Source organism: Saimiri boliviensis, chromosome 20 (genome assembly GCF_048565385.1).
Source record: "Saimiri boliviensis isolate mSaiBol1 chromosome 20, mSaiBol1.pri, whole genome shotgun sequence".
Taxonomy (NCBI): Eukaryota; Metazoa; Chordata; class Mammalia; order Primates; family Cebidae; genus Saimiri; species Saimiri boliviensis.
Genome location: NC_133468.1, coordinates 6,832,549 through 6,849,091, shown reverse-complemented (window position 1 = coordinate 6,849,091; position 16,543 = coordinate 6,832,549). Strand labels below are relative to the sequence as shown.

The window sequence follows — 16,543 nt, the reverse complement described above, 5'->3', positions numbered from 1 at the left end:
ACCTTATTAAAAAGGAGAAACACCCCCAGTTCACCAGGAGCACCTCGGGTTTAGCTGCTCCTGCCAAGGGTCTGAGCCGCGTGGGCGGGGAAGAGAAACAGGTCATGTGGGTCGGGGTCTCTGGGCCCACTGTGCGGATGTCAGCTTGCTCGGAGGTGGAGAAACTCGATGTGACCTTAACAGCACCTCCGAGCCCAAGGACCCAGCGATTCTGACACAAGAACTCAGAAATGATTGCATTTCCCTGACTCAGAGACACCCTCCCACCTGGGCATGAACCCAGCCCTCGCCAAACATCCAGAGACCGGAATGCGATCGATTTCCTTCTCTCCCTCCCATCACCAATTCTACTGGCCAGGTGTCCCTGGGACGCACCTGTTCTCCCCAGCCCCTCCATTCCCGTCTTAGTTCAGGCCTTCTCATCTCTCGCCTGGACCACTTCGTCAGCCTCTTAATTGGCCTCTCCACTTCCAGGTTCCCTTCCACGTGTCCTGGCTCCACCCCAGATGGGCCATTCTAAAAGGCAGATCAGGCCCTTCTCAGTCGGGCCAGCAGCTCCACGTTCACTCAGACGCACGTTGTGGACCCAGAGTCGGGCATGAGAGACCCGCCACGATTCAACATTCTGTGGCCTCTCCGGCTTAGGGCTTCATCTCACACTCCCTCTCCTCTGAGCTCCCCCAACGCCAATCCCCACAGACTCACAGACACCCTGATGCTTGGCAAAGCCATAGGATGTTTTTGTTTTGTTTTGTTTTGTTTTGAGACGGAGTCTCTCTGTCACCCAGGCTGGAGGGCAGTGGCACGATCTCAGCTCACGGCAACCTCTGAAGGCCACGGGATGTTTAGGTCACTCCCTGGGAGTCCTGTCAGGCCAGAAATGAGGGGACCCTGGGAATAAGGTGCTGAGTGACATCAGGGTCTCTGACTGGGGGTGGGGGATGTGTCTGGATCGTGGTTGATGGGAGAGCCTGACCACAGATTCCCCACGCAGAGCTGACGATTAGCAATTAACCGGGAGGAATCTCAGGGGTGAAGTTAATCGGGGAACAGAGGGAGGGCAGCTAGGGTTCTAGGGACTTTGCCCTTGACCCGAAGGTATAAAGGAGGAGGAGGGTCCCAGTTCTCCTCAGGGTCCTGGAGGCTTCCTTGAGCTGCTGAGCCGAAGCGGAAACACAGAACCCCAAGGTGAGCCCAGGGCCCTCACATCCCAACCCTACCCCCAGCTCTGAGTAGGAAACAGCCCAGCACTCCAGCCCCTTCATCTCTGTCCTATCTGTGCCCACCCCAGCGTGCCCCATATAACATGTCAGTCCAGCCAGGCACTTTGGGAGGCCAAGTGGGCGGATCACCTGAGGTCAGGAGTTCGTACAAAAACTTAGCTGGGCATGGTGGCAGGCACCTCTAATCCCAGCTACTTGGGAGGCTGAGGCAGGAGAATCCCTTGAACCTGGGAGGCAGAGGTTGCAGTGAGCCAAGATCTCAGCATCTTTTATCACCACTATATCCCAGCATATCTGGTTCAGAGCCCGGGCTAGAGCTCAATAATACTGAATGAGTGAATGAGTGAATGAATGAACACCTCACTACCACAACACACACCCCTCCGAGACTCACATGCAGGTGTCCAGCACAGATGTGCACATGTGAGTCTCAGAGGGGTGTGTGTGGTGGTGGTGAGGTTGGAGGGTGTGCTTTGCCGGGTGTGTGTCTGGAATCACGCACCGTGGGGGTTTGTGCAGGTGAAGGTGTGCGGGTGTGAGCATCCAGGACACAGCCATTGTCGTTGAGTGTTCCTGTGATCCACTGACCTGCAGGCCTCACAGCGGTGCCCAGGATGCTGTCCTATGGAGAGAGGCTGGGGACCCCTGCTGTTTCCCCACTCCCAGTCCGTGGGGGGCACGTGATGCGAGGGGCAGCCTTTGCCTATGTGCCCAGCCCTCAGGGTGAGTGCTACTCCCACACCCTGGACCCTGCTTGCCCACGGTTGCCCACATCCCGGGTGAGGCCACTTCTCCTGCCTGTCCTTCCCCACCTCCCCGCCTTGAAGCCTCTAGGAGTTCCTGACCAGCCTCCTCCCTAGTCCTGCACAGGATCCCGGGGACCTCTGCCTATGCCTTTCCCAGCCTGGGCCCTGTGGCCCTTGCCGAGCACACGTGCCCCTGTGGGGAGGCGCTGGAACGCCATGAGCCACTGCCTGCCAAGCTGGCCCTGGAGGAGGAGCAGAAGCCAGGTGGGCCTGGGTGGGGGGGCAGCAGGGGCAGCAGCAGTTCCTGCCCTGGCCTCTGCCTGCTGTGCTCATGGCTGCCCCCCTCCAGAGCCCAGGCTGTTCCCCAAGCTGCGCCAGGCTGGTGCCATGCTGCTCAAGGTGCCGCTGACGCTCGCCTTCCTTTACCTCTTCGTCTGCTCCCTGGATGTGCTCAGCTCAGCCTTCCAGCTGGCTGGAGGTAGGGCCTGGGTGCAGGAGACCCAGGAGGGGTTCCTGAAGGGCCTTGGACAATGCTGGCTTATGCTCCCCAGGAAAGGTGGCTGGTGACATCTTCAAGGATAATGCCATCCTGTCCAACCCGGTGGCTGGGCTGGTGGTGGGGATCCTGGTGACGGTGCTGGTGCAGAGCTCCAGCACCTCCACATCCATCATCGTCAGCATGGTCTCCTCTGGCTGTGAGTTGGCCCACCAGGGTGGGGAAGAGCCTGGAGGCACTGGGTCGAATTGTCTGGGGACTAGGGCAGCGAGGCAGGGCTTCGGGTCTGGGGCAGGGGTGTAACGAGGGCTGGGAGCAAAGGGCAGGGCTCCATTTCCCACCCTGTCCCCTAAAGCATGGCCAAGAGTCTGAGCCAGCAGAGGTGCCTCAGGAGCTGCGAAGGGTGGCAAATGGGGAGCGTGGCCACAGGAAGGCTGGCCTCCATTCAGCGTGACTCCTGTGTCAGCCAGGGACACCAAAGGAGCCCACACTCCAGCTGTATGCAACCCGCATGATTTATAGCAAGGAACTGGCTTCCCCGATGGTGGGGCTGTCTGGGCAAGTCAGGAATCTGTAGGCCAGGGCATCGGACGGGCAGGTGGGAACTTTCAGGCAAGAGCCCACGCTGCAGTTCACACAGGGTTTCTCCTTCCTCAGGGAAGCCTCAGTCCTGCTCGAGGCCTTTCATCCTATTGGATGAGGCTGATCCAGGTTACCGAGGGTAAACCCCTTTCCTTAAAGTCAGCTGACTATAGACATGAACGGCATCTACAAAACGCCTTACAGAACACCTAGGCTAGCGTTGGGTTGAATAACTGGGTACCACAGCCTAGCTAAGTTGACCCATAAAACTAACCATCACACTCAGGGACATGTGTGCACACACAAGCACAAATCCCTATTTGCACATAGGACACAAGCCCATGAGCCCTCATAACGCAGGCCTCACACGTGCACACGTTCACATGCATACACCATGCACGGTGCGTGTACACATCTACTCACATGGATGAATGCACAGCACGAGCCCACGTGTACCTGTGACACTAAGGTTAGGCAGACTCAGCAGCATGGCAGTAGCAGCCACTGGGGACTGGGACGTGGGTAGGGGGCCTGACAAGAAAGGTGGTAGGGCAGGAGCTGGGTGACCCCCAAATTCGTTAGGATGCCTTCTCTTCTACCAGTGCTGGAGGTGAGCTCTGCCATCCCCATCATCATGGGCTCCAACATTGGTACCTCTGTCACCAACACCATCGTGGCCCTGATGCAGGCGGGGGACAGGACTGACTTCCGGCGGTGAGGGGGACTGGGGGTTGGGGGCATGTGCTTGGGGGAGGGCAACCCCAGATGCTAGGAACCCCAGGTGTGTCTGTGCTCTGGCTCCAGACTGCCTTGCAATGTGGCCTCCCTGCCCAGGGCCTTCGCGGGGGCCACGGTGCATGACTGCTTTAACTGGCTGTCCGTTCTGGTCCTGCTGCCCCTGGAGGCTGCCACCGGCTACCTGCACCACGTTACTCAACTCGTGGTGGCCTCCTTCAACATCCATGGTGGCCATGACGCTCCTGACCTGCTCAAGATCATCACGGAGCCCTTCACAAAGCTCATTATCCAGGTGACAGCAGAGCCTGGCCTAGGGTAAGGGTGGTGGTAGCAAGGGACCCACCCTCCCTCACTCCCCCACCCACATCTTGCCCACAGCTGGACAAATCTGTGATAACCAGCATTGCCACCGGTGACGAGTCCCTGAGGAACCACAGTCTCATCCGGGTCTGGTGCCGCCCAGACTCCACAGAGGTAAGTCTCAGGCCTAGCCCCAGGTAACAGGACTCCCTCTTCAGACTGTTGGTTTCATTGTCTGTTAAAATGCTCCAGATAAGCCGGGCGCAATGGCTCAAGCCTGTAATCCCAGCACTTTGGGAGGCCGAGGCGGGTGGATCACGAGGTCAAGAGATCGAGACCATCCTAGTCAACATGGTGAAACCCCGTCTCTACTAAAAATACAAAAAATTAGCTGGGCATGGTGGTGCGTGCCTATAATCCCAGCTACTCAGGAGGCTGAGGCAGGAGAATTGCCTGAGCCCAGGAGGCGGAGGTTGCGGTGAGCCGATCGCGCCATTGCACTCCAGCCTGGGTAACAACGAAACTCCGTCTCAAAAAAAAAAAAAAAATGCTCCAGATAGACCTTGAAGATCATTTAGCCAGGAGAGGGCAAATACGTGGCCCTTCTACTGTGCTGACAGTAAACATTTCTAGTTCCTCCCAACTTCACACATTCCCTTAGGCAGACATCACCAATCAATGAGAGTTGTTATGTAATTGACCTAGCCCAGTGGTTCTTGAAGTGTGGTCCCAGACCAACACCTTGGGTACCACCTGGGAAGAGATGCAAATCACCCTGCCCTTCTCTAGACCTATTGAATCTGGAAAACCCCTGGGAGTGGGGCTCAGTGGCCTATGCTGCAGCAGTTCCTCTAGCTGAGCTCTGCGCTCAAGTTTGAGAACCACTGATGTAGCTCAACCCTTGGGTTTCACCGGTAGAGAGGCTAAGAGACGTGCCAGAGCTTGTCCTACAGTGTCAGGGCCTGAGAACCCCAGAGGGGTTAGTGACTCAGCTGGGCCATGTTTTGAGACCCTGGTAATGTGGGGAGGAAGCAGAGTGCTATAAGGATACCCAGGAAAGTAGGGTGAGCAGGAAGGTGGGCTGCATGGGGACCTCCTTAGGGATACAACAGCCCCCTGTGCTGGCATTGGGGTTCCTTCTCCTGGAGACTGCCACAGGCAGGAGTCCCTTGTCCTTCTGCACTGTTTCTGCTGCTTCGAATGCTGGGGAGATCTGTTTGAATTGCGTGGACACTCATGGACCACTCATTATGCCAGATTGGCGAGGAAGCAGGCAATTAACACACTTCCTTACTCAGCCGTAAAAAGGAAAATGCTTCATCCAAACCACAACCCACTACATTTGCTTCTCCCTGATGCTTACATACAAGATGTAACTCCATGTAGAAGGAGATATGAGGAAATCTGGAGCCCCAGCACAAGCACAAGCCTTTCCCCTCACCCTTTCCACTGGCTGCTCTGTGTGGCTGGACCTTTATCCCGGTGCGAACAGAAAACACTCATCTGACTAGCCCTGCAATGCTCCTTGGCGTCTGAAGTTGCTCCAACTCAGCCTCTCAGCTGTTCAAAGCAGCCTGACATCAAAAAGCCCCAGCGGACAGCGTTTACGCTGACTTCGTGACCTCTTTAATACATCAACCGCCTTTTCATGAGCTCTCTGGGCACTCTCAGAGCTCCTCTGAATCCCCACAAGCCTCTACTTCATAGCAAAATCTGGAAGGGAGAGAAATCACACACTCTGATCTTCGCAAAAAGCAAGCCATGGAAGAGAGCTCTGTTCCTCGCTGCCTCTGAGCTCCGCGCCGGCCACCAGCTGCGGCTTCAGGCAGCTCTCAACCTGCGGCCTCCGCGTCCTAACCTGAAGTCATCCTCACCCGGGCTCAGTGTGCGGAGGCTGCCCTCGGGCGGTTCTCTACGGCTGAAGCTGCCACTTGTCCAGCTGGTTTCTCTTCCTCGCTCTAGCAGGAAACACTTTCCTTAATAGCAGGGGAGGGGCTGATTTCCTCGGCTTGGAGAGCAGCTGGTGGGGGGGACCCGAGCTCTCACTTTCATCCTCTTCCTGGGACCGTGCCCTGAAGGAGTGTGACTCACGCGGCGATAGATGCGCTTGCTCTTGCAAAGTGTGAAGTGCGTCCTGGCTCCTCCTGCCTGAAGACACGGGTTTGTCCTTTGGCCACAGTCCCTCTGTGCTCCCTTCCAACCTTTTCCCATCGACTCCCGCTTTCACCACGCTGGACTCAAGTTCGCCCAAACCGGTCTCCAGGGAAGTGGTGCACCAGGGAGAGGAGGCGAGTCTGAGGCCTTCCAGATGGGGAAAGAAGAACCAGCAGCAGCTGTAGTGTTCAGACACGTGAGTCTCTCGAGACCCTGACAGTGTCCCGGGACTCACCTTCCGACGTGGCCACACTGTGGATTGTCAACCATACCTGCCTGGTTTAAACAAGCATCTTTTGAGGACTTGCATCCTAGGAGGCAGAAATTATCACATCTCCCACTTTACAGATGAGGAAACTGAGCCCCAGAAAAGTGCAGTAGCTTGCCCAAGTCCACGTAATCGAGGTAGGATATAAATCCTGATGGAATCCTTCCACGTAATCGAGGTAGATTATAAATCCTGATGGAATCCTATCTCATTGCCTCTCTCACTCACCAGTCTGACATTCTACTATGCATGTCTGCTTCCCATGCTGCCCATCAGGCCTGGCGCCCATGAACGCCACCAGGTGACCACAGCCAGGTGGACCGTGTGGCTCTAAGGAAGAGTTCTCCTTTTCACCACCAGATGGTGCTGCTGGCACAGTGCTCTCCCTCTGCTTCCAGAAGAACAAAGGCCCCAGAGCTCCCCTTCCTTTGCGGGGGAACGACCGTCCAGGCCCACATCCTGACAGTCTCCTGTGAGCTTAATCACCTCCTTCAGTTCCCAGAGGGGCCTCTTTAATTTAGGGTGTCCCTGTAGGCACTTAAATCCCAATTCTGTCTTCCAAAATGCTTCCAACTAGCCCCTGGGTAAAGGTGGGCAGCATTACGGACTTCATGTGGCAGAGGAGGAAACAGGCCCAGAGAGGTTAAGTGTTTGCTCTGGTGACACACAGCTGGGAACAGCTTATTTGGGGGTATGGGCCTAGGGCCGTCCACAGGCCCATTCTGTTCTTCCCAAGGAGCCGCCGCACCACCCACTTCCGGCCCCTCTGGCCTCTCCACCCAACCCCAGGCCCAGGCAGGGATGGGCACATCTTGCGGAAAATGCCCCCAGATCCTGGGCCTCCCAGCTCTTTCATCTAAGCTGGACTTTCCATCTTCTCCCTCCGCCTCACAAGGAAGCCACGGGGCCTGCTCCCTCCCTGCAGTTCCCTCTCTGCTTGGCTTTCTCCCTCCTGCCGCCTCTACCTTCCTCTCCTGTACTTTAGGGTCTCTGGGCTCTCAGCGGAGGCCACATGTCCCCAGCTAGGGAGGCCAAGGTTTTAAAAACATAGAGACCTTGGCCCTCAGCTCTGCGCTGCTGCCTCCGACAGCCCTAAGTCCAGCCCTAAGCTGGAACCCCAGTAAAATTCCCCATTCTCCCCGACCCTCCCCAGGGCCCCACAGTCCCCCCCCTGGAGACCGCTGGGCCCAGCCCAGGTTAGGTTTGTGGGGCACAGGCTGATCAGGCACCCACTCATTTCAGGGGACTGTCTGCTCCCTGGGCCTCTAGGCTGGGAATTCCCAGGAAGGTCCAGCAGGCTCCTCCCCAGCAGGGCCAGGGTCCTCAGGGTCGTCTGCAGGAGCCACTGGTCCTGACCTAGGGAGTCAGTCACACGTGCACAATGTGATCCTGAACGGGCCCAGGGAGGGAGAGGGTCGCTCCGTATTGGAAGGCAGTCTACTAAAGGCTCGTCATGAGCCACGCCCTGCGATGAGCGCTTTAAACACATTTCCCCCTGAAACCTTTGCAGCAGCTCTTCTATCACCCTGCTTTAGAGAACACAGGCTCTGAGAGGTGGCATGGCTTACCCAGGGGAGTTGGTATAAGAAGCAGGATTTGAACTTAGATCTGCCTGACAGCAAACACCTGGCTTTCTCTCTCCCTTACCCTCGTGGCAGTTACCATCACTTTCTCGGCCTGGTTTTCCCATCTAGCCCATCAGAGGCTATTTTTTCTAGGCTTCTTGGCCTGCCATTCAGGCCCGGGGCTTGATGGGTCCCCAAGGCGCTGTTGTGGTGAACTGGGAGCACAGACGAGCACAGGGTCCCATTCAAGGGAGCACATCCCGCTAAAATAAACCCTGATGTTATACCAGACGCTGTGAAAGTTCTTATCTTGGACAGTCACGATGGCTCATGCCCGTAATCCCAGCACTTCGGGAGGCCGAGGCAAATGGATCACCTGAGGTTAGGAGTTCAAGACCAGCCTGGCCAACATGGAGAAACCCCATCTCTACTAAAAATACAAAAAATTAGCCGGGTGTGGTGCCAGATGCCGGTAACCCTAGCTACTCAGGAGGTGGAGGCAGGAGAATCGCTTGAACCCAAGAGGTGGAGGTGACAGTGAGCCAAGATCGTGCCACTGCACTCCAGCTTGGGCCACAGAGCAAAGACGCTGTCTCTAAAGAAAGAAAGAAAGAAAGAAAGAAATAACTTCTTAACCCAACAAGGCTACAAATTAGTAGTCCATAGGCCAGACAGGGCTGCTTCTGCTGACCTTCGTTGAACTGCAAAGGATATCTCAAAGTAGTTGCCAATATTTACAGATTGAGAGTTTGTTGCTTTTGAAGGCGTTTTGTTTTTTCGAGATAAGGTCTTGCTCTGTCACTCAGGCTGGGTGTGATCCTATCTCACTCCACCCTCGACCACCCGGGTTCAAGAGATCCTCCTGCTTCAACTTCCCGAGTAGCTAGGACTGCAGGCGTACACCATGCCCTGACTAATTGTCTTTGTGGAGACAGGGTCTTGCTATGTTGCCCAAGCTGGCCTCCCAGTACTGGCCTCCAGTAATCCTCTCACCTTAGCCTCCCAAAGTGCTAGGATTACAGCCATGAGCCACACTGCTCTGGGCCCAGACCGGGAGATTTTATCTAGAACTTCCGAGTTGTGGCTTCTTACATAGAAATCAGGCAATTTAGCCATGCTAGGCTGCCTTCCTGGATGGTGACAGTGACCAGGAGCTGAGTAGTTGCTGAGTCTACAGGGCCAGGAGAAACTCTCCCCACCTCTTCCACACATAGCCCAAGCTGCTCACTTGGGTTACCCACCCAGCCCTGTGGACTTCTGAATTGTAGGGGCCTCCCTGAGGGGCCCCTTTGCCCCACTGACAGTAGGTGGACAGAAGAGATGTGTGAGCTGGGCCCTCTGTCCCCTGGCACCCCTTGAGGGTAAGGAATTGATCTAGAGGAGAATGGAGCTTGGGCTAAGGGTGTCTTGGAGGGGACGATGGGGCCAGGATGCTGGGGAAAGGGCACCAAGAAAGGGATTGGTAATGAAAGATGAGGAAGGGGGTGTTTTCAGACAAACAGGAGCATGTTCAGCAGCACACAATGCCACTGAGAGACGGAGGAAAACAAAGACAAGCCACTGGATGTGGCCCCGGGGAGTGACAGGGCAGAACACACAGAGGGCCAGATCCTTGTGTGGCAGGTACTTTCACCCCATGTCCTCAGTGGAAGAGAGGCTCAGAGAGGGCAAGAGATCACAGAGCAGGAGGCCCATCTCCATCTTCCCCATCCCTCCCAATCCCCATCTCAGCCCCAACCTCAGACCACATTTTCCTAATTCACTGAGTCACCCTCCTCTTAATCTAGGCTCCCACCTCCATGTCCAGGGCAGAGGCCAACTCCAGCCAGACCCTTGGAAATGCCACTATGGAGAAATGTAAGTGCCTGCAACATGGGAGGTGTCCTGCAGGCAAGGGCAGAGCCTGGCAGTGGCAGGGCCAGCCCACGCCCAACCACTGTTATGTCCAGACCCAAGAAGGACAGCTGGCAAGCAGCCCAGCTCCTGAGCCTGGATCAAGCTCCAGTGTTGAGGCTCAAGGAGCCTGCGTGGGGCCTTAGGTCCAGAACCCAACTGGGTGGCAAAGGTGGGCACCTGGGGGCCAGGTGTGGGGTCAGCTGTCGGGAGCTCCAACCCCTGCAGGCAAACACATCTTTGTGGACACGGGCCTGCCGGACCTGGCTGTGGGGCTCATCCTGCTGGCAGGATCCCTGGTGCTGCTGTGCACCTGCCTCATCCTCCTCGTCAAGATGCTCAACTCCCTGCTCAAGGGCCAGGTGGCCAAGGTCATCCAGAAGGTCATCAATACTGGTGAGCTTTGAGCAGTTGGCTGGGCAGGGCTGCAGGATGGGCCTTTTCAGATCCTGCTAAGTCCTGCCACTGCCTTGATTTGGGTAAACCCTACCATCTCTGAGCCTCAGTTTCCCGATATGAAGAAGGTGGTTTCTGAGGCCAATGAGGTGCTGACAGCTGGAGACACCTGTGGCTGCCTCTTAGCAAGTGGAGATGCTCAGGGACCATGGTTTGATTCAATCAACAAACAGTCCTTAAGCCTCCATTGTGTGACAAGGAAGGCGTAGTGCCAGGGATAGAGGTGAGACAAATAGAGATGGGTCCCTCCCTCAGGGGCTCACAGCCCAGCAGAGGGAGGCAAGCAATGAAAACTAACCGAGATTGGCGAGTAGCTCACACCTTGTAAATCCGGCACTTTGGGAGGCTGAAGCAGGAGGATCGCTTGAGCCCAGGAGTTCAAGACTAGCTTGGGCAACATAATGAGACTTTTTTTCTTTTGTATTTTTGTTTCGTTTTGTTTTGCTTTTGAAACAATTTTGTTCTTGTTGCCCAGGCTGGAGTGCAATGGCACAATCTCGGGTCACCGCAACCTCCACCTCTCAGGTTCAAGCAATTCTCCTGCCTCAGCCACCCCAGCAGCTGGGATTACAGGCATTTGCCACCACGACTGGCTACTTTCGTATTTTTAGTAGAGACAGGGTTTCTCCATGTTGGTCAGGCTGGTCTCAAACTCCCAACCTCAGGTGATCCACTCGCCTTGGCCTCCCAAAGTGCTGGGATTACAGGCGTAAGCCAATGCACCCGGCCAACTTTGTCTTTTTTTTTTTCTTTTTGAGACCGAGTTTCACTCCTTTTTTTTTTTTTTTTTTTTTTTTTTGAGGCGGAGTTTCGCTCTTGTTACCCAGGCTGGAGTGCAATGGCGCGACCTCGGCTCACCGCAGCCTTCGCCTCCTGGGTTCAAGCAATTCTCCTGCCTCAGCCTCCTGAGTAGCTGGGATTACAGGCACGCGCCGCCATGCCCAGCTAATTTTTAGTATTTTTAGTAGAGACGGGGTTTCACCATGTTGACCAGGATGGTCTCGATCTCTTGACCTCGTGATCCACCCGCCTCGGCCTCCCAAAGTGCTGGGATTACAGGCTTGAGCCACTGCGCCCGGCCCCGAGTTTCACTCTTATTGCCCAGGCTGGAGTGCAATGGTGCAATCTTGGCTCACTGCAACCTCCCCCGCCTGGGTTCAAGTGATTCTCCTGCCTCAGTCTCTCAAGCAACTGGGATTACAGGCGCCTGCCACAATGCCCAGCTAAGTTTTTGTATTTTTAGTAGAGACAGGTTTTCGCCATGTTGGCCAGGCTGCTCTCAAACTCCTGTCCTCAGGTGATCCACCCACGTTGGCCTTCCAAAGTGCTGGGATTACAGGCCTGAGCCACCTCGCCTGGTCAAGACATCGAGACTTTGTCTTTTTTTTTTTTTTCTGAGACAGGGTCTTGCCTTGTCACCAGACTGGAGTGCAGTGGCATGTTCTTGGCTCACTGCAATCTCCACCTCCTGGGTTCAAGTGATTCTCCTGCCTCAGCCTCCTGAGTAGCTGGGACTACAGGTGTGCACCACCATGCCCAGCTAATTTTTGTGTTATTGAGTAGAGATGGGGTTTCACCATGTTGGCCAGGATGGTCTCAAACTCCTGACCTCGTGACCCGCCCACCTCAGCCTCTCCAAGTGTTGGGATTACTGGTGTGAGCCACAGCGCCCAACCGAGACTTTGTCTTTACCAAAAAAAAAAATTTTTTTTTTTTTTGAGACAGAGTTTTGCTCTTGTTACCCAGGCTGGAGTGCAATGGCGCGATCTCGGCTCACCGCAACCTCCGCCTCCTGGGTTCAGGCAATTCTCCTGCCTCAGCCTCCCGAGTAGCTGGGATTACAGGCATGCGCCACCACGCCCAGCTAATTTTTTGTATTTTTAGTAGAGATGGGGTTTCACCATGTTGACCAGGATGGTCTCGATCTCTCGACCTTGTGATCCGCCCGCCTTGGCCTCCCAAAGTGCTGGGATTACAGGCGTGAGCCACCACGTCCGGTTCAAAAAAATTTTTAATTAGCTGAGCATGGTGGTGTGCTCCTGTAGTCCCAGGTACTCAGGAGGCTGAGTGGGAGAATTGCTTGAGCCGAGTAGGTTGAGGCTGCAGTGAGTTATGGTGGCACCACTGCACTCCAGCCTGGGCAACAGAGTGAGACCCTGTCTCGAAAAAAATAGAGAAAAAGAAAGAAGGAAGGAAAATAAATGAATAAGGGGGATAAATTCAGAGAGAGGTACCTGCCAAGGACATAGCAAAAGTGGAATGCAGTAGGGTATGGAAGAGACAGCTTCCAATGGGTAAGCTGAGGCCACTCAGAGCAGCTACACTAGTAGCTATGATGCGGATGAAGAGCACTCTGGGAGGAACAGTATGTGCAAAGGCTCGGAGGCAGGAACCAGCTTGGCAGGTCTGTGGCACAGAAGCGTGGCTAGTAGCTGGAAAAAGCAGGGTGAACAAGGGGATTGGCTGAGTGGGGTCAGTGAGATGGCAGGGAAGGGGCCAGAGCGTGGGCTCTCCAGGCTCTGCTCAGAGCCTGGCCTTTATTGAGAGTAACATGAGTACTGAGAAGACTTGGGGCAGGGGAGCAACACCGTCTGATTTTTGTTCCGTGCCCCCCCCTTCTTTTTTTTGAAATGGAGTCTCCCCCTGTCACCCTAGGCTGGAGTACAGTTGCACGATCTTGGCTCACTGCAACCTCCACCTCCTGGGTTCAAGTAATTCTCCTGCCTCAGCCTCTCCAAGTAGCTGGGATTACAGGTGTGCGCCACCACACCCAGATTTTTTCTCTGTATTTTTTTTCTGTATTTTTAGTAGAGATGAGGTTTCACCATGTTGGCCATGCTGGTCTTGAACCCTTGACCTCAGGTGATCCACCTGCCTTGGCCTCCCAAAGTGCTGGGATTACAGTTGTAAGCCACCATGCCCGGCCCCCTTTTTGTTTTTTGAGACAGAGTCTTCCTTGTCACCCAGGCTGGAGTGCAGTGGCATGATCTCAGCTCACTGCAACCTCTGCCTCCCAGGTTCAAGTGATCCTGAGTAAACTGGGATTATAGGTGCATGCCACCACACTTGGCTAATTTTTGTATTTTTAGTAGAGACGGGGTTTTGCCATGTTGGCCAGGCTAGTCTTGAATACCTGGCCTCAAGTGAGCCTCCCGCCTTGGCCTCCCAAAGTGCTGGGATTACAGGTGTGAACCACCATGCCCAGCCTCTTTTTTTTTTAACTATAAAAATTTTTTTTAATAGAGATGGGATCTTACTATGTTGGCCCGGCTAGTCTTGAACTCCCAGCCTCAAGTGAATCCACCCACCTCAGTATCCCAAAGTGCTGGGATTACAGGTGTGAGCCATCTTGCCTGGCCTTGATTTTCATATTAAACTTCATCCGCTGGGAGGGGCCGCATGACAAATGCTAGAATAAGGGGTATCATGGGGCTGTGGGAGCTCCGAGAAGGGAGAAAATGTCTGTCTGCTAGAGAGCAGGGGGTCAGGGAAGGTTTTCCAGAGGAAGTGACATCCATGTTGAGTCTGAGGATGAATATTTGGATGCTGAGTAGGATATTCCAACCAGAGGGAACAGCCCCAGCAAAGTCACAGTCGCCTGATGGAGCCAGGCTGAGAAAGGCCTGTAATCCAGAAGCAAAAAGGCCAATGGAAGCCACTGCGCTGTGGCTGAACAGGGACTGACAAGGTCCTACTGGGAAAGTGGCATCCAAATGCCTCCTCTCTGCTCTCCCAATAGCCCCGCTCTAACCCCGGCCTGCTGGGACGGGGTTTCCTTGCAGATTTCCCTGCCCCCTTCACCTGGGTCACAGGCTACTTTGCCATGGTGGTGGGTGCCAGCATGACCTTCGTGGTTCAGAGCAGTTCTGTGTTCACCTCGGCCATCACCCCACTCATCGGTGAGTGTCCATGCAGAAGTGGAGTGGGATGGGACAGGGCGGGCAGGGAAAGGGCTGAAGGAGATGCTGGGAGTCCCGCTTCCTCTCCCTCTGCCCCCAGGCCTCGGTGTGATCAGCATTGAGCGGGCCTACCCACTCACACTGGGTTCCAACATCGGCACCACCACCACGGCCATCCTGGCTGCCCTGGCCAGCCCCAGGGAGAAGCTGTCCAGCGCTTTCCAGGTATGCTGGGAGCATAGCTCTGCCTCGGGCAGGATGGATCTGTGATCGGGGTGTGGGGCCTGACAAAGGTGTGACAACATGCAACAAACATTTTGACTGCCTACTAAGGGCCACCTACTATGCTCTATGGCAGGCGTCCCCAAACTACGGCCGGCCCGCGGGCCGCATGCGGCCCCCTGAGGCCATTTATCCGGCCCCCCGCCGCTCTTCAGGAAGGGGCACCTCTTTCATTGGTGGTCAGTGAGAGGAGCACAGTATGTGGCGGCCCTCCAACGGTCTAAGGGACAGTGAACTGGCCCCCTGTGTAAAAAGTTTGGGGACGCCTGCTCAATGGGAACCATATGGGCAAAGTAGACCCAATATCACCCTCAAGACCTCAGCATCTAACAGGGAGATACTGCTCATAATCACAGAAATACATAGCAGTGAGTCGGATTTGCACCATAAAGAAGAGGAAGAGGTGCTATAAGTGGGGGTCTGGCGCAGTTCGGGGAATCCATTGTGGGGCACAGGGTTGAAAGTGGCAAAGGGGGAATTGTTCTAGGAGTGAAGGAGTAACTGACAAGCCAAGGCACTGACTGAGTGAGGGTCCCAAAACTGACATCAGTCCTTTAGCTGCCAGATTTTGGCAGAATCTGCTGGGGGATTCCTGAGCGAGAGGTCGGTGGTGAACATGTAGGGAGCTCAGGACAATAGTTATTTACCAACTGGTCCAGAAGTATTTCAATACTTTCATAACCAGCACAGCTACCCGGGGGTGGCCTGGGGAGATACATCAGCCCTCAGTGGAAACTTTCCTGCTGCCCAGACCAGGTCTGGGTTCCTATCATCTACCGCTGCTGACCTGACCCAGGACCTGGGAACCAGTGCCCACCTCAGCCCCTCTGTCTCATCCTCTGCAGATTGCCCTCTGTCACTTCTTCTTCAACATCTCGGGCATCCTTCTGTGGTACCCGGTGCCATGCACACGCCTGCCTATCCGCATGGCCAAGGCGCTGGGGAAGCGCACAGCCAAGTACCGCTGGTTTGCTGTCCTCTACCTCCTTGTCTGCTTCCTGCTGCTGCCTTCACTGGTGTTCGGCATCTCTATGGCAGGCTGGCAGGCCATGGTAGGGGTAGGCACACCCTTCGGGGCCCTGCTTGCCTTTGTGGTGCTCATCAATGTCCTGCAGAGTCGGAGTCCCCGGCATCTGCCCAAGTGGTTACAGACATGGGACTTCCTGCCTCGCTGGATGCATTCCCTGAAGCCCCTGGACCGCCTCATCACCCGAGCCACTCTATGCTGTGCCAGGCCTGAGCCCCGCTCACCCCCACTGCCCCCCAGGGTATTCCTGGAGGAGCTACCCCCCGCCACGCCCTCCCCACGCCTTGCACTGCCTGCTCACCACAATGCCACCCGATTCTAGGCTGTGGGCCCAGACTACAGCTGGGAATGGGGAAGGCCTGGGTGGAAAGGCAGGGGAGTGTGTGTGTATGTGCGTGCATGTGTCTGTGCTACTCTGGGTGCCAGTCTCTCCTTCTGCGGCTCTGAAAAGGTCTGGGCTTGTGTGTCAGTGTCGGTGTGTATGCATGTGTGGGGGTGAGTCTGCATGTGCACCTGTCGTGTGTAGAAGCTTTTCTGTACACGTGTGCCAGCCTATGCACACATACACAGACACATCTGTGGGAAGCTGTGTGCAAGTTGCAGGGTATCTGGGTATGACTTTGGGTCCTCCGCATATGTACACAAGACTAGGACAGGCAGGAGTGAGAGTGGGTCTGAGCATATGACTGTGCAGCTGTTTGTGCATAGATGTTGGTGCCTGCCTCACTGAATTTGCACACCTCCCTGCCACCTTCCTTCCTCCAAGATACCATTCACCTCATCCTCACCCGGGTCTTCAGCTCCACCGCAACTCCCTTCACAACACTTGCCTGATAGAAAAAACAAGAGGAATTAAACTCTTCTTAGGCATTCAGAAGTCTTTTTTGGTCTCCATCAATGGCAAAAGGGAAGAC

The 16,543-nt window shown here is 55.2% G+C and overlaps 1 protein-coding gene across 2 annotated transcripts; it reads left to right on the top strand.

The window, feature by feature from the left end:
* Positions 1 to 1,107: 1,107 nt before the first annotated feature.
* On the top strand, positions 1,108 to 16,506 carry SLC34A1 (solute carrier family 34 member 1). Of its 2 annotated transcripts, none has more exons than XM_010346605.3 (13): positions 1,108 to 1,188; positions 1,818 to 1,946; positions 2,084 to 2,233; positions 2,319 to 2,447; positions 2,521 to 2,664; positions 3,650 to 3,761; positions 3,882 to 4,077; positions 4,164 to 4,259; positions 9,860 to 9,929; positions 10,194 to 10,361; positions 14,204 to 14,320; positions 14,421 to 14,545; positions 15,448 to 16,506. In XM_010346605.3, exons 2-13 carry the CDS (start codon positions 1,838 to 1,840, stop codon positions 15,949 to 15,951), a joined length of 1,920 nt encoding a protein of 639 aa, XP_010344907.1. In that variant the 5' UTR covers positions 1,108 to 1,188; positions 1,818 to 1,837; the 3' UTR covers positions 15,952 to 16,506. The 2 variants fall into 2 exon arrangements, with proteins under 2 accessions (XP_010344907.1, XP_010344906.1); XM_010346604.3 differs by having other exon boundaries at positions 3,852 to 4,077.
* The last annotated feature ends 37 nt before the right edge of the window (positions 16,507 to 16,543 follow it).